The sequence below is a fragment of the Rhinatrema bivittatum genome, chromosome 7 (assembly GCF_901001135.1).
Source record: "Rhinatrema bivittatum chromosome 7, aRhiBiv1.1, whole genome shotgun sequence".
Taxonomy (NCBI): Eukaryota; Metazoa; Chordata; class Amphibia; order Gymnophiona; family Rhinatrematidae; genus Rhinatrema; species Rhinatrema bivittatum.
The window spans coordinates 94,860,257-94,877,889 of record NC_042621.1 but is presented as its reverse complement, the minus strand read 5'-3'; the positions used below and the strand labels follow the sequence as shown (position 1 = coordinate 94,877,889).

Below are 17,633 nucleotides of genomic sequence, written 5' to 3'. Positions count from 1 at the left end.
ATTCACATTGCTTAATCGTCCTTAATCTTTATAGAAACATCCCTGTATATAATACCTAGAGATGCATTTTTTATCTTCAAACATTATAGTATTGTGATAATGGGTTTGGCAAAGTCATGAATGGGCTTATGGTGGATAAAAGTAATGGATTCACATTCAGTTCATTCACAATTTTTCTTATGCAACAAAGCTGGCTTGTTCTTTTAGATTTTTTTTATTGTTGACTTTTGTATTTGTTTTTTTCAAATCTGCATTTGTTTTCTAGTCCAGGCATAAATTTTCTGTTAATGCATACACAATATGGATATACAAATTGACGGTCGGTACAATGTGGAATGTTGGCTATTATAACACTTTACCATAACAAGAATTCACTGTTAACAATAAAATTACTTTTACTCACATTAATTTTTTTAGGGTAGTGCATTCTTTCAGTTCATTGAACAACTTTGCAAGATGCCCTATTTCAAAGTTGCACTGTTTTATCCTAAAAAGCAAAATAACATGCTAATTATTTAAGAGCAATTCCTTTATCTCGGCATATATATATATATATTACATGCAATGAGGCCTGACACTGAATTTGTTCTGTCATCTCAAATGCTGTACCTTGCAATGTTCTGGGCCACTTCGAAATGCCTGCACATATTTATTCAAGCTTCTATCCAGAGAAATTCAATAGACTGCAAAGATTTATGTACAGAAGTAACTCTCCATGGGACAGAATCAAATATGCCATGTCAACTCAAATACCATTTCTTTAGCTTTAGTAACTGTGCTATGGGTGGAATATCTTCAGGTATTTCACTAATTAACATGGTTTAGGAATACTGCAGAACAGAGAGGTGGATGACCGGAGAAGGTCCTAACTGCAGGAGTTTTGTCATAAGGACTAGAAGAAGTCCGCTTGAAAAAGGAATCACTTATATGCAGAGATAAATGAAAAATTTAAATGTGAAAGTACCACAAAAATTGGATGTCCCATTTGTGCCAAATTATTGCTGACAGCTTTCTATTTTCTTACTTTTAGAAAGATTCACTGGTAATAGAATGCCATTTGTTTTGCATTAAAATAGTAACATAGTAAATGACTGCAGCTAAAAACCAAAAAAAGCTATCTAGGCTGCCCAGCAGTGATTTTATTTTTATCTACCCAAAGAAGATCAAATTCCCACATGGAACCTAACTCCCAATCCTGCTGTATCCCCTTTAAATCCCATTGTTTCCCCTTAGTTTGTCAAGTCAGACATTGTATCTGGCTAAATGGCTGCATTTTGATATTTGACCATGTTCAGCAGCTGCCACTTAGCTGGATAATTATTTATCCCACTAACTAGTTAGCTGACTATGTGGTGCTGGGACAGGGACTTTCTGGGGCATGGCTACTAAGCTGGCTAATTTAACCGGATAAGCAGCGATATTCAGACGTATCTGGCTAATAGGATCAGTCACTAAAGCTTTATCACATGAGTAAGCGCCCTAACGCACACGATAAGGCCATATCGAATGCGATATAATGCTAATTAGGGGGAGGGAGGAGTCGGTGGTGTTTTCGCTGCTGATGAAAACGTTACCAACGTTATCATTGGCAGTAGCGCGCCGAATAGCACCACCTTTCACGGTGGCACGATTTGGTGCGAACACCGGCAGCAAAGACACCGCGGTGGTGCGAAGGCTGCAGCCTTTCGCAGGCCCATCCCCCCCCCGTCCTTGCTGGATTCATCATTCAGCGATGAATGATGAATCCAGGCCTAAGTTAGCTGGATAAGTTAGGCCAGCTATTAGTTGTCAGGGTATATTTGGTAGCATGGCTTTGCCACTGAATATCCTAGACATATTAGCCAGATATGCTTATCTGGCTAACTTGTTCAGCCAGATAGCAGCTGAATATGAACCTCAAAACTTTTAGAGCTGAAATTTTAACACCATTGTTCAAGTGTTGGCAAGAACATGCTCTACACATAGTATTGTATAGCACAATAGAATAAAAATGTATTATCTCTGAGATAGTTTCCCATATGCTTCTATATAACCTGCATACGGTGTGGTGGCGTTAAAAATAATTGTCAGCTTCTATGTATCTTTTCCACATGCGGAGTAGCATGCTTTAGCTATTGGCAAGGGATTTTCCATATAAAGGCAGCTGGTACAAGTCATTTTGTTTTTACGAAAAAACACATTTCTCTTGGGACCAACAAGCTGAATGAACATTTAAACTTTTTCATGTATTTTTGCTCTGGTAAGTCAAAAACAACTCATTTGGAGAAAAAGTCTCTCTTTCATATAAAACTCAAAGACGGTAACTTTCAAACCGGTGCACTTTGGCGCACACCCAGATACGTGGCCATTTTATAGTGTACATCCACATATGTAAAAATGTAATAGCCTGGTTGCGCGCACACGTGTAGCCAGTTTTAAGTGGGTGCCCACCTAGGCGTGCAAATCCCGATTTTACGGCATAAGTCAGGGTATTTTATAAAGGGTGAGGGTCTATGCCATTGCCAGTTTCACCAATTTGCCCATTTAAGAGCTACGGTCTCCAAATGCCCGCACTCCCCCCAGTTACCCCAGATCCTTTAGACCTGGAAGAATTGGTTAATTTCTTTTATGTTTTAAGTTACATCTCCTCCTTAGCAGAAGTAAAGTTACGGGGCAGTGGACCTGTGCGCATGCCGGGGGACATAAGTATTTACGTGCACATCTCTTTGCCATGCACTGAAGTGCCCCGTCCACACCACGCCCTTTTTTGAAATCAAGTGAGATGTGTGTGCAGTGGGACACACGCGTGCATCTGGGTGGCTTTTAACATTTGGTGGGCGCCCTAGCCTGTCTTGTATATCTCCCGATTTTGGTACGCCGGGCTTTTAAAATTCAACTTAAAGGGCATTTCCCCCTACTTATAGGTGAGTGAAAATCTGTGTTTCATATGAAAATACTACTGTAACTTTCTTTATCTTCTACAACAAGAGGCTTGCTGGTATAACTAAGTTTAAAGGAGTCACCAAATTGTCCTTTACCATGTAAACCAGAGTCCTTCACAGATGCTGGGTATGTGATGTCAGAGACAGTAGGAGTGTTTACTGTTATCTGACACTCCCCAGTGGAAGACGTATTGTAAAGGAGTGTTTAACAAAACTCATCAGCCCACTTTAGCTAATTTTCCCTTTCGTCCAATCTTACATCCTGGGAAGATGGCTGAGGGTCAAGGTTAGAGCCCTCAAACCTTCCAGGAGGTAGTGAGTCTCTTGAGGTCCAAGAAGAATTCTAAGATTAAGAGAACCAAAAGAGGTGAAGAATAGTGAGCCTGTCCCTTATTCCTTGCATTTCACTGAAGATAAGACTTAGGGCTTCCAGAGAGAATTTATAGTTGGTGACAGAGTAGGGACTGGAGATCTAATTTCAGAGTTGCTGCTTAGAAAGAGTCAGCAGAAGCTCCTCTGTTCAGGAGAGTGCCCCAGTTGCTGTTAGTGGACCCCCGAAAGCAGGTACCAAAATGGGGAACACCCAGAGAGTGTCCCATCTCCTAAGTGTACCTCGGAGCTGGCAGATAGTAGAGGAAGAAACTCCGTCTCCTAGTGTATGACGATTTGCAATGACTGTGATTTCTGAACTATTCTGTTTTGGACTGTGTATGTACTGGATTTTTTTTCTATGTGAATTGCACTGTTCCTCATTGTACACTGTAATGATTTTATTCACCTGTATCACTTATTCCAGTAAAGGTTTTACTTTTAACACTACCAGACTGTGAGGCAGTGTGTTATTCTAATTAGAAGGCATCAAAAGATTTTAAAATAGCCTAAGAGTCTTTAAACACAGTAACATTTCCACATTAGGAAAGAACCTTAGAGATCCTGGAGTGTTTGCTTGCCTAACCAATCCTGAATATGCCCCAGAGTTATAGTAGCTGGAGAGAGTGTACATAAAAATATGGCGCCAGTGGAAGTTTTTGTGTTCCTTGCCTGTAAATTGTACCCCAAAGGTTTTGAAAATCGGTGAAGGAAAAAGCCCCTGGGTTTCAGAGGAGAGACAATGGGCCACTGTGTGTGCTGTAGGGGGTGGGACTGAAATGCCTACCTCACTAGGAGGGCAGGGCTGAAGAAGAAAAAGCCCAGCAAGAACGCCAGGGAGAAAAACTACCTCCGCTTGTCCCAGCCAGAGCCAGCTTTTTGAGGTTTGCAACCCGTGCAGCTGCACAGGGCACCCTGGATGAGGGTGCACACCACGCTGGCATACCCTTCTACATCCATGCAGGCAGAAGGAAAAAGAGGGGTGGTCAGGGAGGCAATGGTGCTGAGTAAAGGGTAGGAGGGGGGAGAAAAGGAGATGCTGGGCAGAAATGAGAGAAAAGGTGGTCACTGTATGGGAGCCACTGTTTCTACCAAAGGGGGGGGACAAGAGGGGTGACAATTTCAGTTTTTACACACGGTGCTGGTTAGCCTAGAGCCAGCCTTGGTTCCAGCCCCTTGCAGCAAGGTCTGCATGACCGAGTGAGTGATATCTTCCGTGATGTCCTGGAGATAGGTACGTGCAGAGGCAACATTTTTCATTTTGGTTCATTTATGTATTTTGTAGGTCACCTCCACTCATTTCATTAGTTTCAAACAAAACAAATGTGTTTCATTTGATTTTTTCTTTTCCCATTCATGTCAATGGGGGAAGCAACACAGCCTATTTTGAGCTTCAAAATTGTGGTTTTCTAATCAGTTCTAATGAAACTTATGAGTACATCAAAGGAGGGAGAGAACGCCAAGGCTCCAAGATTATGTAAAAGTAGCACTAAAAGTGGCATGAATTACCTAAGGCACCATAAAGGGGCAACATAGCCTTGGCAGGATTAAACAAGGCACTGAGAGAGGAGCAAAGCAGCAGGAAGAATGTCAAGGCTTCAAAAGAGGGCACCAATAACTGTGGCAAGAGCCTCCAAAGGCAGCCGAAGAGGGGCAAAGTGGTACCAAGAGCAGCATGAACATCCTAAGGCACCATGAAGGGGGAACAACAAAGCAAAAAGCCATGAACTGATAGAAAGATAAAACAGTGCTAAGAATGGCATGAAGACTCCAAGACATCATGAGAGGTGCAAAGCAGCTACCCACAGTGGCAAAACAACCCAGGTGAAGAGTCTGGGGTATGGTAGCAAGACCCCCAAGGTGTAATGTCTGGGGTATAGCAGCCAGGACGATTGGCAGCAAGACCCTTCTAAGGTGGTTCATTAAGATAGAGTGGCAGCAAAATCCCCAGAGTAGAATATTTGGGGCATGGCAGTTACACATAGTGGACAGCAATACCCCTAAGGTGGTACATCTGTAGCATGGCAGGTAAACAGAGTGGCAACAAAATCCCCAATGTGTGGCATCAGGGGCATAGTAGTAAGGCAGAGGAGCAGTAAGACCCTCAAGATAATACATCAGGGCATGGCAGAAAGGCAGAGTGGCAAGATCCCCAAGGTGTAGAGTACAGGAAATCATAAACAGCACAAAGGCATCAAAACCCCCAAGGCATACAGTGCAGGGAATTGCAAACAGCACAAAGGTGTAAAAATCCCCAAGGCATGCAGTGCAGGAAATTCTAAACAATACAGATATGTTAAAACCCCCATAGTATAAGTGAAGAGAATCACAAAAAACATAAATGTGTAAAAACCCCAATGGCATATTGTGCAGGGAATTGAAAACAGCACAGAGCTTTCTACAACCCAAAGACATACTGTGCAGAGAATCACAAATAGCACAAAGTTTTCAAAACTCCCAAGGAGACAAATGTGTCTATACCCCAAGACATACAGTGTGGGGAACTACATACAGAACAAAGGTGTCTAAACCCCCAAGACATGGAGTGTGCTCCATCACACATAGCACATATATATCTAAATCCCCAAGGTATCGAGTGTAGTCCATTACAAACAGCACAAAGATTTCTAACCAGCAAGGTATAGTGTATGGTCCATTGCAAACAGCACAAAAGCGTCTAAACCCCAAAGACAGAGTTGAATTAATTGCAAACAGTACAAAGATGTCTAAACTACCATGGTTTGAGTGCACTGAATCACAAATAACACAAAGCTGTGTACCTTACAAAGGCATGGAGTGCAGTGAATCACAAACAGCACAAAGGAGTCTAAATCACCAATGCATACAGTGCAAATAGCACAAAGATGTCTATGCCACAAAGGTGTTCCGCAGGGGAATTGCAAAAAGCACAAAGGCCTAGACAGGCCTTGACAGCAAGACAGCAAACCATAAAAGAGGTGGGGTGGAAGGAGAAACATTTTTTCACCTTTTCTTTCTGAGGACAAAACACTCCAGTATAACCAACCAACAAACAGAATGGAAAAACTAGGCTGGAACTATATAGAGATAAAACAAAATAAACAACCATAAAAGAGTTGGGATGGGATGAGAAATTTTTTTCTGGGGTCAAAACACCTCATGATAATCAATAAACAAATAGGGCAGGAGAATAAGGCTGAGATCCAAACAGCAAACAGGGAGGCACCAAAACTCCCAAGCTAGTACATAATAGGCATGGTAGATAGGCATATAAATAACATAATTCTCAAGGTGGTATATCAGGGGCACGGCAGGTAGGTAGAGTGCTAGCAGCAAGACCTCAAAGGTGGTACACCTGTGGCACGGCAAGAAGACAGATTAGCAAAATGACCCCTAAAGTGGTACGTCTGAGGCTTGGAAGGTAGGCAGAGTAACAGTAAGATCCCTAAGGTGGTATAGCTGGTTCATGGCAGGTAGACAAATCGGTAGCAGAAAGATTGCTAAGGTAGAACATCTGTGGCATGGCAGGTAGGCATGTGGCAGCATGGAAATTCTGGAAACTCAGGCAAGGCAGATTGATTTTCAAAAAGACCAACTTTTCCATCAACATTGGCTCCAGCCATGAGCGATGAGGGTTCACGCTGTCCCTTGCCATTGAGAGGAACCATTCACCTTGAGGAGCAGGAAAGACAGCACTGAGCCACCTTGGCTATTTCGGGCCAGACCACAGACTTGTGTGCCCAATAAGCCAGTGCGTCCGTGTCCATGTCCTCAATGGGCTCTGCAAGATACTATGAGACCCAGCAAAGATTTCTGTGTCAGACTATCATAGCATAGTAAGATAGTAATGACGACAGAAAAAGACCAATTAGTCTATCCAGCCTGCCCAGCAAATTTCTTATGGTACTAACTGCCGCTCCATGTGGGTTACCCCCATGCCATTTTTAAGGATAGTAACTGCCACTGCGTGCCGGTTATCCCCAAGCCTTATGTTAAGGGCAGTATTATTTACATTCAAAACAAAGCAACCGTCAAACCCATAACAAAATTACTGCCAGCAACATTTTCAGAGGGTGAACAGCCCTCTTGATAATTCAGACAATGCTGCTTGAATGTGCTGTGTTTTTACTGGTAGTTTTTCCCAGGGAAATTTAGTCACACCTCCAGAGCTTTACCTAACTTGTCTGAAAATAAAACGGCTGTGATTTTTCAGGCAAATGGCATTTTTTTTTGCATGACATTGTCTAGTAATGAGCTGCTTTGCATGCAGCTCATTACCATAATTTTGCTACTAAGAGAAACACTGCACCTAACACAGCACGGAAATGAATCCCTTAAGTTCATAATGAAAGCTGAAAATCTACCTAAACAACTTTAGGCAGCTAAAGGAAGCAGGGAGCATTTTTTTTTCCAATATCGGGCCCATAGAAGAATGTGCTAATGCAACCAGCACTAGCTGGTCCTCTTTCAAACTGACAGCCCATAGAACAGACTGCAGTGTTCAGCAGAACATGGCAGGGTGCAAGAAAATAAAGTAATAGACTGAAGCAGTGGGGTCAGAAGATCAGGCAGCCATAGCAGAGAGTATCGATATCCAGTTTAACATGCACCTGTGCAGTGACATTATGTACAATAGTTACCTTAGAATTTTCTCTGGATTTCCTTCTCCACTAAACCTGATGAGTGCTTTTCCTTCTGGAAGCAAACTGCAGTTGAAAAACCATATCAATTTATCATTTTTGTAACAAAAATAAGGTATTCCAGAAGAATCTTCTGAAGAAAGATCCTAGACAGTGTTCAGATCTCATGTACTAAGTCATCTATGGATAATTCTAATGCTAGTCCAATAAAAAGCATCATAGCACTAGCAAGCAAGGAACCTGCCAATAAAGGTGAGAATCAAAGACTGTACAAAATAGTTTTAGACAAGGTGAAACCCTAATATAATACTAGGAAAAGACAATTTTCAAAGTCTTTTACCCAGGTAAATTGGCCTGGCTGAATATTGCCTGCTATGCCTGGGTAAAAGTACACAGTAGCTTCTGCAGCGTACATACTTAGAGCTGGGTTAAAAAGAGGTGTTTCTGGCAAGGAGGCTGGGGGTTTAGGTCAGGAAAGGAATACAGCTTGCGTACATTCCATTTTCAAATGTACGCGAGCTCTTTTACCTTCGGTCAGTCACCATACAAATAGCAGATGCTTTTATGCCTATGCTTTGCGCAAGTTAAATTTCAAAGGGAAACTAAAGGTACACAAGTAGTTTGCATTCACAAGAGCTAATGAAAATTACCTTCAATGTGACTAAGACTGGATTGCACTAACTCTCTTTTGTAGAAATTTAGGAGGTATCACAAAATGAAAGCACGCACACATATTTCAGTACGTACACATATTTGTAATGCAGGAAAACACATACTTTCTCTTCCCATCTTATAAAATTACACACGGGGGGGATAACTTTCAAACAGCTGTGTACACCGCCATATATGCATGCAAATGGGCGTGTGGAAATCTACTCCTGTATTTTATAATCTGCACGTATATGATGTATGCAGGTTAAAAATAAGGGCAAATGTACCCTGCAACATGCACACGCATGTACAAAGCACCACGTGAATACATAATTGCATTTATCCGGATAAGTTCCAATTTATCCGACTAAGTAGCAGCATTTATCCAAATAAGTTGCAATTTATCCAGCTAAGTAGTAGCAAAGCCACTGTTTAATTGGATTAGTCTTACAAGCACTACTTATCGAGTTAGGTAAGGTAGCTGGATAAGTAGCACTTTTAAGACTTATCTAGCTAAGTAATGTCTAGCTCGATACAGTAAAGTTCAGTTGAAGATTTCTCGTCTGTAACGAGCTCGCTGCGCACAATTCGGACGCGTAAGGCAAACCAGCGATACAGTCTCCAGTTTTGCGCGTCCGTAGCGCTTCTTAAAACAGACGCGTAACCCTTCCCGCACCCGGCATGTAAATGAACGAATTAGCTGTATAATGAAGGAATTAGCTATTCCCCTCCGATACCGTAACGGGCACTCAGGTTCTCTCATTAGTAACGCACTGTTTTGCCGCGGCCGTAACGTGTTAGTTTACCGCCTCCCCCTAGTAGGAGTTAGGACTGTGAGTCTAGTAACAAATCCATCGACACCGCTTAAGATACTCAAAAACAATAAAACACAGTTTAAAAAAAAAGCGATACAGAGATGATCGAGAAAATGTAATGATGTGGGACACATAAAACCTGTCAGAAGAAAAAATAAAAATTTTTAAATACCTGTCGGAGGGCCGCGTGGGTCCAGGCGGCCGGCGGCGGCGGGAGCCGGGTGGTCGCGTGTTAAATCTAGGCCGCGGGCGGGTGGGCGCCTGTTCCAGGCGGCGGCGGCAGCGGCAGCGGGGGGACACGCGTTAGTTCGAGACGGCCGGCGGGCGGCGGGTGGTCGCGTGTTAAATCTAGGCCGGGTCCGCACAGGCGCGCATTCATTCACTGCCGGTGGGGGCTGCCTCTGTCCACGCGGCCGTCTGAAACTAACGCGCGTCCACCCGCCGCCCGGAACAGGCGCCCACCCGCCCGCGGCCTAGATTTAACACGCGACCACCGGCTCCCTGGATCCCGCCGGCCGCCTGGACCCACGCGGCCCTCCAACAGGTATTTAAAAATTTTGATTTTTACACTTCCTGGTGCCTGTCATTTCAAATGTCATTTGAAATGACAGGTACCAGTGCACCCAGGTTACTGTATAGGCGCTGTATTAAGCGCCTATACAGTAAAATGGGTTACGCGGGCATAACCCTTCCCTATCGCTTTAAAGCCGCGGCATGCATTTGCATGCGATTAGAAGAGAGAATCGGGGAGTTAGTGAAGAGAACTGTGCGTGCGGGGAGGAAGGGTGCGCCTGACACTACCTCACTGTTTCTACCTCGACCTTACTGTATCGACCTGATTCTAGGAAAGTTGGAAATTGTTCAGATAGGTGCCGCTGTGTAGCCGGATAAATCGGAAATTATCTGAATAAATAGCATGAAACTGCTATACCCATGCATTTTTACTTTTATCTTTTAAAATACACGAGTTATCCTCCCTATTAGAAGGTGTAAATGTGTAGGGACAAGTCTGGAAATGTATGCATGAATACCGCTTACAAAATAGCAACACAAATACCGTTTACAAAATAGCAGATCGTGCAAGTTCCTCCAAACATTTCCCCAGAACACCCAGGAACTGCTGCTTTTTTTTAACCTATCATGATTTACGTGTGACCAGGTCAGATTTAGTCATAGACAATACAGACTACTGCCTAAGGTTCCAAATAGCCAGGCCAAAGGAGAGCCTGCTTCTGCTTGTCTTAGGGCTGTGTACCGGCACGATTACTTCAAAGGGGCACCACTCCAGCACTCCACCTATGGGTGCCAAAATCTTAAATCTGCCCCATGCGCAACACTGCAAGTACGTATGTTCTCACAATGAACCCCAATAATTGTTACGAGTGCGCGCGGGCGCGGGCGTCTCGGGCGGGTGGTGAGCCCTTGGGCCACGGCAGGACCCCAGGAGGAGCCCAAGGCCACACCGTGGGAGGTGAGCTGAGCAGGCAGAAACAGAAGCAGGAAGTCCGGCCCTCAGCCGGACCTGCATGCCCATGGTAGCCAACACGGGGAAGTTGACTAATGAACGGTCCTCCGACTGTTCCCGGCCCTTTCGGACCTGCCGCAGGGAACGGCAATGGGCAGCAGGCCGGACAGAGGCGAGGACAGACAGAGTCCTTAAACAGAAGACATCCGGACAAGGACTGAAGCAGACACTGTAGACAAGGCTGGACGGAAACATGGCACTGTCCATCAGGGCGCCCTACTCAGCCCACCCGTGGGACTGAGTCGCGGACCACCCTGTCCCAGACGCGCCCTACACAGCCCAGGAAGGCTGGTCGCGGACCACGCTGAGAAGGAGGGTGCAGGGAAACTCCAGGCGAACAGGAACTCCGATGCTGGGATACTCACATCCGAAGTCCTTACGGCTGGCAGGCAGGGAAGCTCCAGAGCCCGGGGGACGAATCCCTCCTGTTGGCCACTCCAGGGCCCAACAGGCCAGAAGGCTCAGGAGCCAGACAGGACGTAGGTCAGAACAAGCGGAACTGGATCAGGATCAGGCAGCTTCAGGATCAGACATCAGGAAACACGTCTAGGCAGACATCAGGAAACACATCAAGGCAGACATCAGGAAACATGGAGGACCTGGATCGGCACGGTTACAGGCGACTGTAATGCTCAGATCCAAGGCCTTTTGCAAGTGAACAGACAGTCCTTAAATACTGGAGGTAGAAGGCAACTCCCTGGGAGGAGCTTGCCAGGACCGCCCACCGCTGGTCCTATAAGTCAGGTGGAGAGCTGCGGACCAGCCCCTAGGGAAGGGCGTCGCCCAACAGGAAGTCCAAACGCTGAGGCTGCAAGCCACAGGCATGCCTCAGGAGCAGCTAGGCCTCTCAGGCCCTGGAGCAAGTCCTGGATGATGCGCAGGCGAGGCCCTGGCTTCAGAGCGGCCTCCAGAGGAAGGTAAGAGACCTCCTGCAGCGCAGCAGCAGGGGGGATCGCAACAATAATTATAATGAATGAATATGTAATTGAGAACCATAATTTTATGTATATCATAAAATGTATAATCATGTATATCAGTGGGAGCACTGAGAGGAGAGGATCACCTTGCTGGTGGCTGAAAAGAATCAGTAAGTTTTGCTTGGGAAAATTTTTTTTTTTAAGTATTGGGGTGAAGTTAACTATTGGGGAATATTATTTAGTGTGTTTATGTGCTTGTGCTTTTAATAGTCCAGTAAGGCAGCAAATAAACAGAAGAATGCAGTTAAACATGCGATCTTCCTGCCAGCAAGAAGGAAGATGGAAGATCAGAACAAGCTGATGACTTGAGCAAACTGGAGAGGGGAATGAGAGAACCATAGCAGGGAAGGGTGGAAAAGAGACTGGCAGAGGAGGAAAGGAGAACAGGAGTGTGGAAAGGTTGAGGGTTAAGAGGAGGAAAGGAAAAGGACTGGAATTGCTGGTGGGGAAGAGATAGGAAGAAGACTGCAGCAGGCAAGAAGATCAGAACCAAGTGGCAGCAGTGCAAGCCTTTTCCTAAGGAGGCTAACTCCACAACCTCACCCTTCCTATTATACCCCAGACCTCCCAATCCCTATTGCTGCTGTAGACCTTCTTTCTCCATCTTCAACGGTAGGGGGGAATGAAGATAAAAGGATTTACATTCAGACAACTACCAACAATGGACTGAATTGCATAGTCTGGGTAAATAAATAAGTATGGGCGTAGCTTGCCTGTTACGGCGGTTACTATCCCAAACCAATTAAGCCTGATACTTCACTTCGAATACATATACAGAGCAGCTCACTGCTTCAACGGCAGGGGGGGGGATGAAGAAAAGAGGATTTATATTAAGACAACCAACAAGGACTAAATTGCACAGGCTGGATAAACAAATAAGTGTGGGAGTAGCTTGCTTAATGCGGCGGTTACTACCCCTAACCAATTAAGCTAGATACTTCACTTAGATGCAGCTCTAGCACTGCTCTCTACATCAATAGCAGGGATGGAAGGAAATTAGAACCAAAAAGTTACCAATAAGGGCCCTGACCTCAGCGGTCAGAGTATCAGATAAGTATGAGAAATTTAACTGTGAAAGGTTGCTGGGCAGACTGGATGGGCCGTTTGGTCATCTTCTGCCATCATTTCTATGTGTCTATATTTCCTCCCAAATTTTGAACTTTTTCTCTCTTACTCTTTCACCCCAATCTCACAGAAGATCTTCTCATATTCCCCCCCCCCCAACTCTCTCTCTTTTATCCTTTTGCCTCTCGTACCCTCTAACACTTGTATTGGGGGTCAATCTCTCTTTAACCCTTTAATTCCCCTACCCCATTGACCAAACGTCTAAAAATAAAATGGGAGACAATGTATAGCAGTGAATGAAAAGATAGACAAGTGGCATCTCAGAGACCTGATGGATTGAAAATAACCAATGAGACAGTGTGATCCCAGGGTATAAATTTTATCACAATGCTAGGATGGATCAAATTGGTGGTGGTGGTGGGGTGTGCGCTTTACATTAAGGATGGCATAGAGTTAAATTGGATCCTGCAGGAGAGTAAATATACTGTGGAGTCTTTAGGGATAGAAATTCCATGTGTGATGGGGAAGGGTATAGCCATGACCGCATGCTACTGTCCACGAGAGAGAATGAACAGACAGACAATGAAATGCTAACAGAAATTAGGGAAGATAACAAATATGGCAACAATTATAAAGGTAGATTTCAACTATCTCAATACTGATTGAGTAAATATCACATCAGAACTGTTGTGATGTGGACCCTTGGGCCGAGGAGGGGTTGGTGCTACCAGCAAAAGGAGATCCCCTCCCCAGGTCCTCATCGTCGGCAGGCGAAGCAGAGCGGTGCAGAGATGTAAATGGACCTTCACCACTACCAACCCTCGTTCCCCATAGGTTGAGTCCTTGGGTATCGGGGCCGGCTGGACTTAGGCACGGGTCTCTGAGCAACAAATCCAGGAGGACGACAGCTGAAGGTGGAACCAGACGGACCGAGGTCAGGGCAGGCAGCAGACAGATGAATCCAGGGAGCAGGCCAAAGGTCGGGGCAGGCGGCAGACAGATGAAATCTGAAGAACGAACCAGGGTCGAAACCGGAAGAACCATCCAAGGACCAGGAGAGTGGATCCGGGACTGGGGCTCAGGGCCAAGAGGAGCAGCGAGGAAGAGCAGGAGCTGGAGCAGGGACACAGAGGCAGGAACAGGAGCTGAACACGGAGAAGTAGGAACAGGAGCTGGAGCATGCAGAGCAACTTGCTGACTCTGGAGAGTGTGGCCTGTTGCTGAGGCAATGTTTGGGCAGCAGGGGCTGCCTTAGATAGGCCTCTCCAGCTGACGTGGACATCCGGGGCCATGGGAAGCTTTACCGCCGCAGCTCCTTTAAATGTTGAAATGAGCTGCGTGTGCATGCCTAAGAGAAACTGAGGCGGGCGGCGCGGTGGTGGCAGTACCGGCTCCCTGCCAGGTGAGAAGGAAGTGGCAGTGGCAGCTCCGGAGCGCCAGAAGGAGGGCTGGACCGGTTCTGGGGGTAAGTGTGGCTGGCCATGTAGTGCCGCAGCCAGCCATCACAACAAGAACATGCTAGGTAGGTAAAGTTTCTATCGATCTATCTATATATCTATCTATCTATTTATTTACTTATTTACTTATTTATTTATTTGTTTTAAATAACTTATATCCCACAGCCTACAAAGGTCAGGGTGGGTAACAAAAAGATTCATAAAAATTGCATAAACAAACACAACAAAAATAGACAGATACAGGCATCTGGACACAATCTATCTGGGAGGCTGTGTACCCATTTTAAAGAAACTAATTGTCTTTAACTTAAATGGATGGATTGAATGCTATTAATTCACTGTAAGTGCTATTAAATGAAAATGTTTTCAGGGCTTTCCGGAACATTTTTGGATCATTAATATTGCAAAGTTAAATGGACTATGAATTCCAGAGTGTTGGACCGGCTACTGAAAAAGCTCGTTCTTTGGTAGAGTCGAGAGGAGTCAATCGAGGTGAAGGAGGTTCAAGAAATTCTTGGTTGGAGGAACATAACGTTCTGCTGGGCTGTGAAATTTGAGCATTGCTTTTGTCCAGGGTGAAGTGAGGTTACAGAGTAGGTTATGGATAATTGAAGCCAATTTGTACTTAATTCACCAGGGTACTTGGCAGCTAGTGTAGAGAAGAGAGAACCAGTGTGATGTGGTCGCGGATGTTAGTGCTGGTTAATAGACGTGCTGCTGCATTTTGGGTAATCTGAAAGGCACGTACAGTGTTTTGGAGCAGGCCTGTAAATAAGGAACTACAGTAATCTGAGAAGGAAAAGATAAATGATTGAAGAACTGTTCTGAAATCAGTAGGACTGAGATAGGGTTTGATGTGTTGCAGCATTTTCAGTTTCAAAGGCTTGATTTTGCTCTCTTGTGAGACCATTAAACAAAGGGGTGCCCTATAATACAGATGTAGCACATTTGGGAGCTTAGACCTATGTACACTGATATGATATCTTTTTGAATACCGGTATAAAAAAGTGAATAAATAAGTAACTAACTAAATAAAAGAAAACAGTGCTTTGCCAGGAGGCTATGGATTAAAGTATTTCTCAGATCTCAGATCTCTAACCGGTGTCTTTGAGATCATCATCTACCCATGGACATTGTGGCCTCCTAAGGAAATCCCAGTGTCACGGCTGCGGTTGCCACTCCAGTTCTAAATGAGTGAGTCATGAAACTTTGGTCTTTCTATCTGCTGCCCTCAAGGACAACTGCAATTCTCTCAAGAACTGGTAACGGGACAAGAGGCGCCCATTTTCATGTATCAGCAATGCCCTGCTTCCTGATGTTCTCGGGGACAGACACTGTTTCAAATTTTGTACAGGGCAAGTGCCATCTCCCACCCACCTATGTGGCTCATCTCTTGTGCCTTTGGAGCTCTGGTCTGTTTTGGACTTGAGGATCATTAGGGTCAGCTTGTTGGGACAGCATCACCTACCTAGTTTGTTACAAAGTGCCCAGTATCAGTGTTTTGTAGGCCACTCCCTTCCTGGGTCCTCCAATTGCTGTGCCTGGGCCAAGGCAAGGAAGGAATAGAAAAGCACTGCACCAGACGTTGCCTGACTGTGACGGGGGAGATATTCTGCTGCCCGCGGGTCTGAAAACTGCCACTTCGAGAGGGAACACTTCCCCACAATGAGGCCCCTATGTGAAGGCAGTGGGAAGTGAACTGCAGGTAGAGAAACATTCTTGGGTGGACCACACAAAAAACGTTTTCTCTAATGCATGGCCTCTCTATCTAAATGAGGCCCACTCGCACCAAAATCCCACTCATTCCTCTCCTCCCCTTCCCCTGCCTAAGCTTCTGACTCATCGGTGCCCTGCCCCCTCCTTGGCCCTTGGAGGGAGCTCCTTCTCCACCCATGTGATGTCCTGTTTCCTGAATGTCTTAGTTGCAGGCATCTCAAGAAAGAAAGAACCTACATGATAGTTATTTTTACTCTGGATAATGAGGAATTGTCTGTATTGTCTATGTTCCTTTCTTGACTGGAACAGGCTGCTTTGGTTGTGCTTATTGCCTATGATTAGATTGGGAATAAAATAAACAAAGGCCACCTGCTAGACTAAATCTGAAACAGGCATCATTTTCAATACACATACTTTTATTATTTACAAAATAACATGAACCAGAAAGCCTACTTACTTCAGCAGTGCTTCAAACACACAGGTCGGCGTTGTCCTAGGAGCTGCTTTCTCCTCATCCTGGGGGCCTTCTATCTGTTCCCTGTGGGCCTAGCTTCTTATCCCCCTGCTAAGGGAAATGTCCTGGGACCAGAACTCCCTTCTTGTGGGTGGCTTAAGGTGGTCTGGGCCAGATACTGAAGCCAGTCCTTTAAGGTATTCTGGGGGTTTCTATTATCCAATCTGACACAAGCTACTAGAACTGCACCACAGGCGATGGCAGCTGATGGGTCAAACAGAAGGAGGTGCGACTGGTACTCTTGTCATTGTCTCTCCTTCCTCCAATTTAACTTCTCCACCATCACCCCCACCCTTCCTCCTCCGCTGTACTATCCACCACCCTCTCGCCATCCCCTGCTAGCATCCTTTTCCATTACCTGTTTGCATCTCTGGTCTCCTAATATATGTATGGTGATCTGATCACACCATTACACCTACAATCAGTCACTGAGTGAGCACAGGTGAACAAATACAGTCACAAACCCAGGAAATCGGAGTACAGTGTTCCTGCCTCAGCTGATTACGTGAAAATAAGCCCCAGGGAAAACCGTCTTGAACATAACAAGCTACAGCAATGAACAGCGACTCACCTCGCTTCAACTTCCTTTATCTTTCCGTACGTAACGAGGGCCTTAATAAGATGAAAAACCCCATTCGGAGTCAGGCTGTTGTTGCCTATACTAGTGCACAAAGATATCAAACAATTATTTAGCCATGGTTATTCTTTACCTTGTGATTTTTTTTTTTGCCCTTTCTCTCTAAATATCTTTCTAATCCACAAGCCACATACAATCGGATGTATTTATTTATTTTTGGTAGGGACGGCGGGATGGGGGGAGGGCTCTGTCAATTTCTTCCTGCCCCTTTGGGCTTCCAATCAAGACAGGAGCTGGGAAAAATGGCAAAAGTCTTCTTCCTGGTGCTGAGCTGTCACCTCCACCCCTGCCTTCAGGAAGAACAGTCCCTTCTCCGGGAGCAAGGTCCCTGCCACCGCCTGAAGTTTAAGTGAAACGTCACAGACTT

The 17,633-nt window shown here is 45.1% G+C and overlaps 1 protein-coding gene across 1 annotated transcript in view; it reads right to left on the bottom strand.

Moving 5' to 3' along the window:
* LOC115095272 (protein NLRC5-like) overlaps positions 1–17,633 on the bottom strand; it is a 243,503-nt gene that overhangs the window by 99,664 nt on the left and 126,206 nt on the right. The window contains exons 25-27 of the mRNA XM_029608725.1: positions 17,201–17,290; positions 7,910–7,975; positions 404–487 (exon numbers count right to left, since the gene is read on the bottom strand). Of these exons, the coding sequence (XP_029464585.1) occupies positions 404–487; positions 7,910–7,975; positions 17,201–17,290 (240 nt within the window). The remainder of the gene's footprint in view (positions 1–403; positions 488–7,909; positions 7,976–17,200; positions 17,291–17,633) is intronic.